We start from the raw sequence: 12,241 nt of genomic DNA, 5'->3' as shown, positions 1-12,241 counted from the left end.
TTGAATATTCACTTCTTTTCCAGAGTAATCCATTCAATTCTCTTATTCAAGTTGCAAGGGTAGTTTGTAATAGCACTTGCAGCAATAAAGAAAGTATTACAAACCACAAACTGCTACAGATGCCCTTGAAATAGTCTGAAAATTACAGCCAGGAACCAGGATTCATAAAGATCATGTCTACTCTCTGTCAGTCCTTCATGGGAGGGAGAAATATATAGATATGCAGTTCATGGGAGGGAGAATGTGTAGTTATGCAAATAAAGATCTTGACAGATGCTTTAATTAAAAAAAAATCTAAAACCAACAATACCAAGATGTTTATTTTAACCCACTTTGGACAAAATCACTAAAGCCTGGAAATATATCCAGCCTAATTTAAAAGCTATAAAGTATAACTTCTTCATATTCCTATAGGCTAAAACTTTATGGATAATTACCATAGACTTTCCCCCTTACCTTGTTAGTGTGGTTGGAATTTTCAAATTTCATTGAAAAGGAAATGCTAGGGAGGGTATGGCTCAAGTGGTAGAGGACCTGCCTAGCAAGTACAAGGCCCTGAGTTCAAGCCCCAGTAATGCAAGATTTAAAAAAAATGTTTAAAGAAAATCAAGAAATTAACAGAAAATTATTAGAATGGGTAATGGCATAAATGCAAAAGAAGTCCACTAAGGCAAATAATACACTGAACATGTATAGAATGGTGATATACTCGGGAGAACATAAAAAAACAAAGGTGAAAGCTTTGGTAGGAATTTCAATACTCTGCCAATTGTGGGACAAGGTAGATATGTATTAAAGTGACTTTATTCTTCATGTTTTCACACAAAGAGTGGTATGCAACTTTGTACTTTTTTCGGGAGTAATAAAGAACCAGAACACTTTCTGGTTAGCTTCAGCAGAATCTTAACCTGTAGGTTACCCAGAGCCTGGCAACAGTACCTTCTTCCTTGACCCAACAAGGCAGAGAGCCAGAGGAAACAGCAGAGTAGCACTATATAAACAGGGCAAGTGGCACAGAGCAGAGGCAAGTTATATAACCAAAATATATTTTAAAATATGTTCATAACTCATAACAACCTTTGCCTTTGGTTGGTTTCTTGTTTGGAGTATCAGTTGAAACAGTTAATTCAATATTATCTGGATCGCCTCCTTCCTCTTCAATAGCCTACATTAGAAAGAGAAGTTAATATGCTACACATTCTATCTAAACTTATTTTATAAAAACGAAATGAAAAAAAATTAGCGAACTTTAAGCCTCCTGACATTAGACTGGTCAGTTATTTCATAAACAGAACCTTTTTTATTTTTTAAGGAATAATCCTAAACGAAAGGGTGCAAGAAACTTTCAGGAGGAAATAGCCACTGAGTATCAAAACAAAACAAAAATCACAAAAGACTTTAAATTCTAACTGAGTCAATAATTAAACATCGCATCTCGTACAGCAAGAAAAACCGTTCTATCTCGTACAGCAAGAAAAACCTTTCTGTGGCAGCTAAGTTTCTTTAGCTCACTGAAAGGAAAAAATAACTAAAAAGAGTTTGCCTAGTTCCTATAAGCTCAAACCTAACTGTGCTCCTCTACTAAAATGATTCCAACGCTCACTCAAATAAACCAAGTAAGCTGATCATCAGGAATGAAAAAAAGACATATACAAACATATGTATATACGTTATGTATATGTATAATACACAGATATCTTTTAAAGCAAGATTTTGACGCTGAAGCAAAAAGAAAAAAACAAAACCACTAAAACTAAAAATTCCAATGGGAAAACAAAACCTTTCTTTCACCCACCCATCAAATCCTACTCATCAATTTACCACCACCATCACCATCACCGTGATCACCATCACCACCTCCACCACCCCCAACCAACAAGATGGGGAGGAAACGGTTGGGCACGATTAAACGGTAACTTCTCACAAGTCACCAAAGTAACCATTCTCTCGGAGCCCGAGGGATGCACGCGGCTCACCATGGCTGAAGGTTGGGGACCCGGCGACTCCCCAGGTCGCCAGGATCCGGGAGAGGCGGCGCGGCCCCGGGCCCGGTCCTGTGCCCGCACGGCCCAGGGTGGGGGAGGGGAGGGAGAGGAGACGCTGGAGTGCGGGGGGGGGTGGGGTGGGGGAGAAGCGGCTGTCCCGGGGTTGCTCGCGGGGCTCTGTCAGAGGCCTGGACCTGCGTGCGGGGGGCGGGAGCTCTGAGGGGGAGGGGGGTCCCCATCTTACACACACACGCGCGCGCGCGCGCATGCGGCCGCCACCACCCGGGGGTTGGGGTGAGGTGAGGTGGGGTGGGGTAGGTGGGGTATCGGGGGGGAACGCGCTGACGGCCCCCCCCCGACTCCCACCCTCGGGTCCTGGAGAAACTGCGGGCGATCCGGAGCAGGGAACGCAAAGGTGAGGAAAACGCCCGGAGTGCGGCCTAAGCGCGCCCCCGCCCCGCCGCGCCGCGCCGCCCGCACCCCATTCCTTCACCGACCTCACCGGGCCTCACCTGCTTGAGTCGGGAGACCAGCACCGTCTTCACCCCGGTGAAGTCTAAGTTCCGTCGCTTCAACTCGGACCTCAGATCGATGACGCGCAGATCCGTGATCTTTTTCCCTTCCGCCTGCGCTGAGGCAGTCGTAGCTGCCACGGCACCGGTCGCGGCAGCCATCTTAGGAGAGCGACGCGCTACCGAGGCCAGCCGCTGGGGCTGCAGGGCGGCGGCGGCGGCGGAGCAACAGCGGCGGCGGCGGCGGCGGCAGCTCCAAGTTCCACCCTAGACCCCGGCGGCCGGCGGCGCCGCGCAACGCTGCGCACAATGAGCCGCTGGCCCCGCCCCCTGCCCGTCACCCCGGCGCAGCCTGCAGTCGCCGCCGCCAGCACCCGGATGACAGGCGCGCATGCGTACTGGAGCCTGAGCGTGGCAGCCCAGCGGCGCGCTTCGGGGAACCCCCGGCCGTCAGTGAAAGTCTGTCAGTCAGTAAGTCGGCTAGTCAGTCACCTCGGCGGTTATGGGCCGGCGGGGTCTTGGCAAGTTTGAACAGCACCGCCGATTCCCGCCGCTTGGTTAAACTAACATCTTGGAACGTGTTGCGTTTCCGAGCGGGGACAGAGTGCTGAGGCATTCCCTACGGTGACGGTTCGCGCCATGGCTGGACACCCAAGGAGGGAGCGTGCGGGCGCGCGGGACCTCGGCCAGGGAAATACTTCCGCGGTCTTGCTGAATTATCGATATTAAAAACAATAACAAGGTGACTAGGGTGCACTAATGAGTGTGGAACCCCGAATTCCCTTCCTAAAGGTGCCAGAAAAATCCTGGGGGGAGGGGGCGGTTGGGGAACTGTTGGGTCCAATGAATGTAAAGGGTTTACCTAATGGGGCGCGCCCTTACTAGTGCCTCGGGGAAGAGGGCGGGGAGGACGTCTCTGCAGCCCACCTTACTTTCTTCCAGCTTGCCTGGGAAACTGTGTTGACCTCGGTTTGCTATCCTCCGCCACCCCCCCTCCACCCCCACCCCTATCCTCTGCCACCCTACCCCCACGCACCTACCGCTCAAGTTCTAGTACTAAAGGCTGTTTATCATACTTCCACATCCACTCTTTTGTTCCCCCAGGGTTTGGAATTCCAGAATCAGTTGGCCACCTGCAGTGATCAGCCTGCACTAGTGAGTACCTCTTCATCCTTTTAGCCAGTATTATTGATAGTCAAAGCACAAATATTTTAGGGAGTCAACTATAAATTCTGTAGTGCACAGCGAGTATAATGTACAATTAACTAAATGTACTGGGCATTTCCTGGTTGTTCCCTTCACCTTCCCCTTTTCCTCCTCCCCCCATTTCCTGTTTTTTTTTTTTGTTTTTTTTTTTTGTTTTTTTTTTTAAGCTTCCATTGTAATCTTAGTTACTCTGGAGATTGAGCTCTGAGGATCATAGTTCAAAGCCAACCTGGGCATGAAAGCTTTATCTCCATGAAACTCTTTATCTCCATTTAACTGGAGGGTGGAAAAAGCCAGAAGTGGAGATGCGGTTCAAGTGGTAGAGTGCCAGCCTTGAGTAGAAAAAGCTAAGGGACAGGCCCTGATTTTTAAGTCCTAGTATACACACACACACACACACACACACACACACACACAGAATGCCTGACATTCTGGTAGTTCTTTACAGTTGATAAAGCATTTTTGACAAACAACAACCCCTTTAATCCTTCCCAACTCTGCCAGGTAAATCTCTCTAAGGCTTAGAGATTAAATGACTTGTCTGAGTTCACATAGGGGATATGTGTCAGAACTGTGCTCCAATCCTGGCCTCCTGATTCCAAATCCAGCTCTATTTCGACCACAACATTGGTCATAGAATTTTAGGATTCAAATGCTCTTTAGAAATCCTCTTTATTTTTTTTTCCCAATAAATGAAGATGTTAGAGGGATTTATGGGAAGGAGAGAAGGGGGCCTAACTGTTGACCATGTGTGCACTAAACCTTAAATTTCATTCCAATATTTTCCTCACTACTTCTATATTCTGTGGACACTTTTAGTTATTTTTAGCAGGAGTGAAGTTTGCAGTCAGGACCTTGCCCTTGCCAGTCAAGTGTTCTACCACTGGAGTCACATTCTCAGTCATTTATGCTTTTGTTATTTTTTTTCAGATAGGCTCTTGTATTTATTCCTAGGGGTAATTTGAGTGTCTATCCTCTTGATCTTTTATCTCCCAAGTAGCAAAGTTTACAGGCAGTGCTTCTCTGGACACTTTTTTTTTTTTTTTTTTTTTCCAGTCCTGGGCCTTCGACTCAGGGCCTGAGCACTGTCCCTGGCTTCTTTTTGCTCAAGGCTAGCACACTGCCACTTGAGTCACAGCGCCACTTCTGGCCATTTTCTGTATATGTGGTGCTGGGGAATCGAACCCATATCCCCAGCCCCTTGACACTTTTTAGAGGAATTCTATGAACCCAAAATTTAACATATTACCTAAGGAGGGGGGTACATTTTTAATTTATCTGTACTTTCCTTTTAAGGGGGAAAATTTTAAAAAACTAACATTGGAGTAATCCGAAAGTGAGGAATCTAGGTATTCACTTGCAAGGATATAGCATTACTTGCCAAAATGCTTAATATGTTTTTGTTGTTTTGTTCTTTGAGACAATATCGCTCTACGTAGCCCATGCTTTCCTGGAATTTATGGTCCTCTTGCTTTGGCCTCCCCAGTGCTGGAATTAGAGGCATGCACTACCATGCTAGACTTGCCAAGAATGTTTAATCTGAACCTGATAGAAGGGAGCTAAACTGAAAATTCCAATTATAAACAAAATAACTGCTCTGGACCCTTTAAAAGCACAATATCATGAAAACGAAGGGTGTATGATACTCTATTCTAGGTTTGAAATGACCAGAGAAAGAGACAAGAGAAATAACAGTTAAAGGCCATGTGAGATTCTTTTGAATACTGAAACAAAGAATAATAACCAGAAACAAAACAAACATCCCACTAAAGGGACCATTGGGAAACCTGACATGATTGGGAAGGTTGACCTATTACACTGTATCATTACACCAATGTTAAAGTCTGGAATGTGATATGGTTGTAGACCTTGTGCTTAAACAAGCCATGCTGAGATTTAATATCATTCTGCCTGCAATTTACATGCAATTGATTGGAAGAAAGACAGAGAAAATAAATGTCCCAACATGTTACCAGTCACTAAAGTAAATGTAGCAAAATGTTAAGTATTGAAAGAGAGAAATAGATACAATGTTAATTCAGAAATCCAGGTAGAGTCTAAAGTTGTTCATTGTTTGTTTTTTTTAAAGAAAATAGATAAGGCTACTTGACATAATTTGGGAGAAAATATGCACAAATTAATTTTGTAATAGAGATAAAATTTTCAACAGAAAGGATATTTAGTTTTGTTCTTTAATCTATGATTAGAGATTTAAAGTTGGTTTATAAACATAATTCAGGGCTGGGAATGGGGCTTAGTAATAGAGTACTTGCCTAGCTTGCACCAAGCCCTGGGTTTGATTCCTCAGCACCACATACACAAAAAAAGAAAGAAGTGGCACTATGCTCAAGAGGTAGAATGTTATCCTTGAGCAAAAAAAAGCCAGGGACTGCTCAGGCCTGAGTCCCAAGCCCCTGGACTGGCACAAAAACAAACCAGCAAAACACAGTTCAGCTTTTATTAGTGTATGTTTATTGTACAGGGGATTTTTGTGATATTTCTATACTTGCATGTAATGTGCTTTGATCAAATTTACCCTATTACTTTTTCTCATCCTCTCTACTTTTTTTTTTTTTTACAATTTTAATAGATTTCATTATTCTGTTTCTGTACATGCATATGCTACAGTTAGGTGATATTCAACTTCCACAATTACCCTCAACTCCTTCCTACCAGCTTCTGCTACCTCCCAAGGCCCCACCCTTTTTTATATTCATGTCCTTTTTTTCAGGTCTAGATCCTGCATAGAAGAGAAAAAAATACATCATTCTTTCTGAATCGGGCTTATTTTGTTTAACAAGATGATCTCCAAACTGGATGCTGGTGTCCTAGCTACTCAGGAAGCTGAGATGTGCCAGCCCTGGCAGAAAAGTTGGTGAGACTCTTATTCCCACTAAAAAAACAAAACAAAAAACAAACAAACCCAGAAGTGGAACTGTGGCTCAAGTGGTAAAGCACTAGCCTTGAACAAAACAGGGACAGAGGCCAGGCCTGGAATTCAAGCCCCAGGACTGGCACAGAAAAAGAGGGGGGAAAAAAGATGATCTCCACTTCTCTCCATTTTCCTACAAAAACTATATTGTCAGTGTTCATATTAGTCTCATTCTGTATATATACCACATTTTTAATCCACTCATCAGTTGATAGCACTTAGGCTGTTCCTTTTTGTGTGTTGTTGTTTTTGCTATTATGAGTAGTGTTGCAATAAATATAGATGTATAGGTATTGAAACTGGAATTTTAGATGCCAGGCCCAAATTCCAGGAGTTTCACACATCAGGTCTGGTTGATTGCCCCTATAGGTTAGGCACTGAGAATCAGGGTTCAAGGCCAGCCCAAGCAGAAAAGTTCCTGAGACACTGTCTCAAAAAATAATCAGCAAGAAAAAACACCTGGGTGCATGACTCCAGGTACTAGAGTATCAGCTTAACAAACATGAGGCTCTAAGTTCAAAACCAAATACTGCTGAGGAGGATAGTAAAAGTAGAGAAAGGAGATTTACATGGCACCTATGGGAAGATCACACTTCAACCCATCTTCCACTCTTTTCAGAGTACAGACAAGAGCTATAGGTTTAAATAGAGAATTAGGGTGTAGGGAGTGAGGGGCATGCATGAACCAGTCCCAAGTCACGGACATATTTTGGTAGTTGGGAGTTGCATCTAAGGTGGTCTGACAATTCATTGTCTTGAGATTGGATTGGTCAAGTGGTGATTTAGTGTAATAAGAATCATTGATGTGGGCCGGATATGTAACTTAGCAATAGAGTGCTTGCCTAGCATGCATGAAGCCCTGGGTTTCATTCCTCAGCACCACATAAACAGAAGAGGCAGGAAGTGGTGCTGTGGGTCAATAAGTAGAGTGCTAGCCTTGAGCAAAAAGAAGCTCAGGGACAGTGCTCAGGCCCTGAGTTCAAGCCCCAGGACTGGGAAAAAAAAAATCATTGATGCCTGGGAGGTGGTCTAGCCTCTTGAGTCTCTTGGTCACTCCTTCCTGGTTTTCATAAGGGCTATAAGGCTATTGTGGGAGGGTATGGCTCAGGGCAAAAGAGGTGAGATAATACATTTTTCTCCTGATTTTAATTGGTTCTGAGGCCCAAGTCAGGAGTCAATACTTTACAGCAAATGCAGTTTTTAAACACCTGTTACAGTATTTCTATTGTATGATTATTTACATTCCTTCAGATATATGCCATAGACATCTAAAGGTATCATAGGGTAGTTCTATTTTTAGTTTTTTGAGGAACCTCTACACAGATTTCCATTGTAGCTGCACTAATTTGCATTTCCATACACAGTGTGTGGGGGTTGTCCAGATGTTGGCTTTCTGAAAAGGATCAAATGGAATCAAAATGTAGTTTTGAGTTGCATTTCCTGATGGCTAATGTTACTGAATATTTCTTCATGTATTTATTGGCCATTTGTACTACTTTTAAGAACTGCTGATTCAATTCATATGCCCATTTATTGCTTACATTATTTGTTCTTTTGTCTTTTCATTCTTTGCATTCTTTATATGTTAATCCTTTATCCAATGAATAGCTGACAATTTTTTCTCCCATTCTACAGGATGCTTCATTTAGTAGTTGTTTCATTTGATGTGCAAATCTCTTTATTTTGATGTAATACCGTTTATAAATGCTTGGTCTTATTTACTGGGCTGTTCAGGAAGATGTTGCCTATGATTATATAGTCAAATGGCTTTTTTTGTTGTCAGTCCTGGGGCTTGGACTCAGGGCCTAAACCACTCTGCCACTTGAGCCACAGCGCCACTTCTGGCCATTTTCTGTATATATGGTGCTGGGGAATTGAACCCAGGGCCTCATGTATACGAAGCAAGCACTCTTACCACTAGGCCATATCTCCAGCCCCAGTCAAGTGTTTTTCTATGATACTTTCAAAGTTTTGGATCTTACATTAAGATCGTTACCCATTAACTAAGTAGTTAGTTTATCCACTTATTTATTTTTGGCACTGGTGCCAGGGCTTGAACTCAGGACTATTTTTCTCAGAGCTGGTGATTTACCACTTGAATCACAACTCCAATCCAACAATTTTTCTGGTTAATTGGTAATAAAGTCTCTCACATTTTTTCTCCATTCTGGCTTGATCCTTATATCTTAGTTTCCTGAGTAGATAGAATTACAGGTGTGAACCCACTGGTACTGGACTTCAGTTTCTTCTCTTTTTTACCCTCCCTCTCTCATATCCCCCCTTTTCTTTTGATTTCTTTCTTTTCCTTTCCTTTTCTTCTTTAGTTTCTTTCTTGTGTGCCAGTATGAGTTCTTGAAATCAGGGCCTTATGCTCTCACTCAGCTTTTTCACTCATAGCTGGTGCTTTAACCATTTGAGCCATGCTCTCCTGTTCCAGCTTTTTGCTGGTAAATGGGAGATAAGGTTCTCATGGATTTGTCTGCCTGTGTTGGCTTCAAACTGTGATCCTCAGATCTCATTCTCCTGAGTAGGAATTAATACAAGCATGAGCCACCAGCACCTGACTCTTCAGGGCTTATAAAATGAAGGATTGTAGAATTTTCTCCAAGGTTTTATCTACATCTATTAAGAATGCCATGTGATTTTTTTTCTTTATTTATACACTGTATTACATTTGTTGATTTGCATACATTTTACTAAACTTGCATCTTTTTGAAGATAGTAGTATGTGATCTTTTTAATGTATTGCTGAATTCAGCTTGAAAGTATTTCAGTGCATTTGTGTTTAAGAAATTAATCTATAATTCTATTTTTGTTCTGTCTTTATCTGGTTTTTGTTTCAGGGTAATACTGGCTTCATAGAATGAGTTTGGTAGTATCACTTCCCTTTCTGTTTTATGGACTAGATTGAGGAACATTGGTGTTAGTTCTTTAAAGGACTGGTATAATTCAGTAGTAGATCTGTCTGCTGATCTCTCCGTTAGGAGACTCCTCATTACTGCCTTAATTTCATTGTTCATTACAGATAAATTTAAGTGGCTTATATTCTCTTGGTTCAGTTTTGGTGTAGGTCACATGTGTATAGAAACTTATTTCTTTTAGGTTTTTCCAGATAACGGGAATAAGAGCTTTTGATTGTTTTCTGAATTTTACTAGTATGTGTTGTGATATCCCCTGGTCATCTCTAATTTTGTTCATCTGTTTCTTCTCTTTCTTTTGGCTAGTTTGGCTAATGTTTGTCAGTCTTCTTGTCGATCTTCTCAAAGAACCAACTCTTTATTTCATTGATTCTTTTTTTTTTTTTTGCCAGTCTTGGGAATTAAACTCAGGGCCTGAGCACTGTCCCTGGCTTCTTTTTGCTCAAAGCTAGCACTCTACCACTTGAGCCACAGTGCTGGTCTGTTTTTTTTTCCATTTATATGGTGCTGAGGAATCAAGCCCAGGGCTTCATGCATGCTAGGCAAGCACTCTGCTGCTAAGCCACATTCCCAGCCCTCATTGATTTTTTGTTTTGTTTTGTTTTGTATTGTTCTTTTAGTCTACCCCAATCATACTATGTTTTACTGTCTACTGATTTTTTTTTTTTTTTTTTGGCAGTGTTGGGGTTTGACCTTAGGGCCTGGGCACTTTCCCTGAGCTTCTTTGTTGCTCAAGGCTAGCACTCTACCACTTGAGCCACAGGGCCATTTCCAGCTTTTTCTGTTTTATGTGTTATGGAGGAATGGAACCCACAGCTTCGTGCATGCTAGGCAAGCACTCTACCACTAAGCCACATTCCCAGTAGATAGGTTCTGTCTACTGATTTTGATTGTAACTTGGTCTCATTTTTGTAGGACATTAAGGTACATCCTAAGGTTATTTGCTGTCTCTCTGATTCGTTTAAATACAGGTACTTTTAGTGATAAGCTTTTTTCTTTGCACAGTTTTTGTTGTCTCAGAAGTTCTGAAAAGTTGTAAAGCTATTTTCATTTGATCCTAGGAATGTTCTTATTTGTTCTCATGTTTATTTGATTACTCATTGATTATTCAGAAATGTAGTTTTGGGTCTGACACAGTGCCCCAAGTGGTAGAGAATCTGCTATGTAAGCATGAGACCCTGAGTATAAATCACAGTAACACACCCAAAAAAGATATTCAGTCAAAACAGTTATAAGAATCTCTACACCACAAAAGAAACAATGTATTTATAATAACATAAGGAATATCAAATATCTAGCAATAAAACTCAAATATGTGGAAGACTTCATAGAAAACTTTAGTAGAAAGATTAAAGAAGAGATGTGGCACTATGGCTCAAATGGTAGAGTGGTAGCCTTGAGCACACTAAGGTCAGGGACAGCACCCAGACCCTGAGTTCAAGCTCCACAACCAACCAAAAACCAAAAAAAAAAAAAAAAAAAAACAATAAAAGATTAAAGAAGATATCAATTAAGACAGCAAGATCATAAATCTTAAAAACTCTATATTGTACCTGGGTGCTGGTGGCTCACATCTATAATCCTAGCTGCTCAGGAGGCTGAGATCTGAGGATCATGGTTCAAAGCCAGCCCAGGAAGGAAAATCCATGAGACTCTTACCTTCAATTAACTACCAAAAAGCAAGAAATGATGCTGTGGCTCAAAGTGGTACCACACTTTGTACACAACAGCCTAAGGACAGTGCCCAGGCCCTGTGTTCAAACTCCAGGACTAGCATATGTGCATGGGTATACACACACACACACACACACACACACACTCAATTTTGTAAAGATTTAGTGCATCCTTAATCAGTGTATCCAGTGCATTTTCAATCAAAACATTAATATATTTTTGGTATAAATAGAAAAAAATCACTCAATTTTTGTGTATGCTATAAATGACTAAGCATAGCCAACATTTTTTTTTTGTCAGTCCTGGGATTTGGATTCAGGCAGGGCCTGAGCACTGTCCCTGACTTCCTTTTTGCTCAAGGCTAGCACTCTACCACTTGAGCCACAGCTCCACTTCCGGCCTTTTCTGTTTATGTGGTGCTGAAGAATCGAACCCCGGGATTAATGCATGCAAGGTGAGCACTCTACCACTAAGCCATATACCCAGCCCCTATAGCTAACAATTTTTTGCTTGTTTATTTATTTGGGAGTTGCTGAATATTAAACCTAGGACCTATATGTGTTACCAAAAACTTTTGAGGTAAGAAAACAGGAAGTCAGCCCAGAATCTATACCCAGTACTGCCAAAGGGAAGGGGAAGAGTAAACATTTCTGCTTATAAAGATGCTGTAGAGTCAAAAGGCCAAGCATAGTGGCTCGTGCCTGTAATGTTAGCTATTCAGGAGGCTGAGATTGTGAGGATCACGGCTCCAGGCTAGCCTAAACAAAAGGTTCATAAAGACTCCATCTCAACCAATGGAAAACTAGATGAAATAGTGTGTGCCTTTCATCCCAGCTATACAGGAATCATAAAAAGCAGGATCATGGTTCAGGCCAGACTGAGGGGAACAAAAGCAAGGCCCTATATGGAAAAAAACCAAAGCAAAAAGAGCTGGAAGCATGGCTTATCCAGTACAGTACCTGCCTAGGAAGCATAACATCAGATATGTGTAAATATGTTTATTTGAAATATATA

At 42.0% G+C, this 12,241-nt stretch overlaps 1 protein-coding gene and 1 long non-coding RNA gene across 11 annotated transcripts in view; one reads left to right on the top strand and one right to left on the bottom strand.

The window, feature by feature from the left end:
- The window catches only part of Sltm (SAFB like transcription modulator), a 43,807-nt gene extending 41,004 nt beyond the window's left edge, over positions 1 to 2,803 (bottom strand). For 7 of the 10 annotated variants that reach the window (XM_048331691.1, XM_048331685.1, XM_048331689.1 and 4 more), the window contains exons 1-2: positions 2,498 to 2,803; positions 1,078 to 1,165 (exon numbers count right to left, since the gene is read on the bottom strand). In XM_048331691.1, coding sequence (XP_048187648.1) covers positions 1,078 to 1,165; positions 2,498 to 2,659 — 250 coding nt within the window. In that variant the 5' untranslated portion in view covers positions 2,660 to 2,803. The remainder of the gene's footprint in view (positions 1 to 1,077; positions 1,166 to 2,497) is intronic. The other 3 variants (XM_048331683.1, XM_048331684.1, XM_048331687.1) reach the window with 1 other exon arrangement.
- Positions 2,804 to 2,970: 167 nt separating this feature from the next.
- On the top strand, positions 2,971 to 8,392 carry LOC125340276. The gene is made up of 3 exons (XR_007208740.1): positions 2,971 to 3,239; positions 3,602 to 3,652; positions 6,435 to 8,392. It is a non-coding gene; the product is annotated as an uncharacterized LOC125340276 (long non-coding RNA).
- Positions 8,393 to 12,241: the final 3,849 nt, after the last annotated feature.

This window comes from Perognathus longimembris, chromosome 23 (assembly GCF_023159225.1).
Source record: "Perognathus longimembris pacificus isolate PPM17 chromosome 23, ASM2315922v1, whole genome shotgun sequence".
Taxonomy (NCBI): Eukaryota; Metazoa; Chordata; class Mammalia; order Rodentia; family Heteromyidae; genus Perognathus; species Perognathus longimembris.
This window is presented reverse-complemented; position numbering and strand designations above follow the sequence as displayed.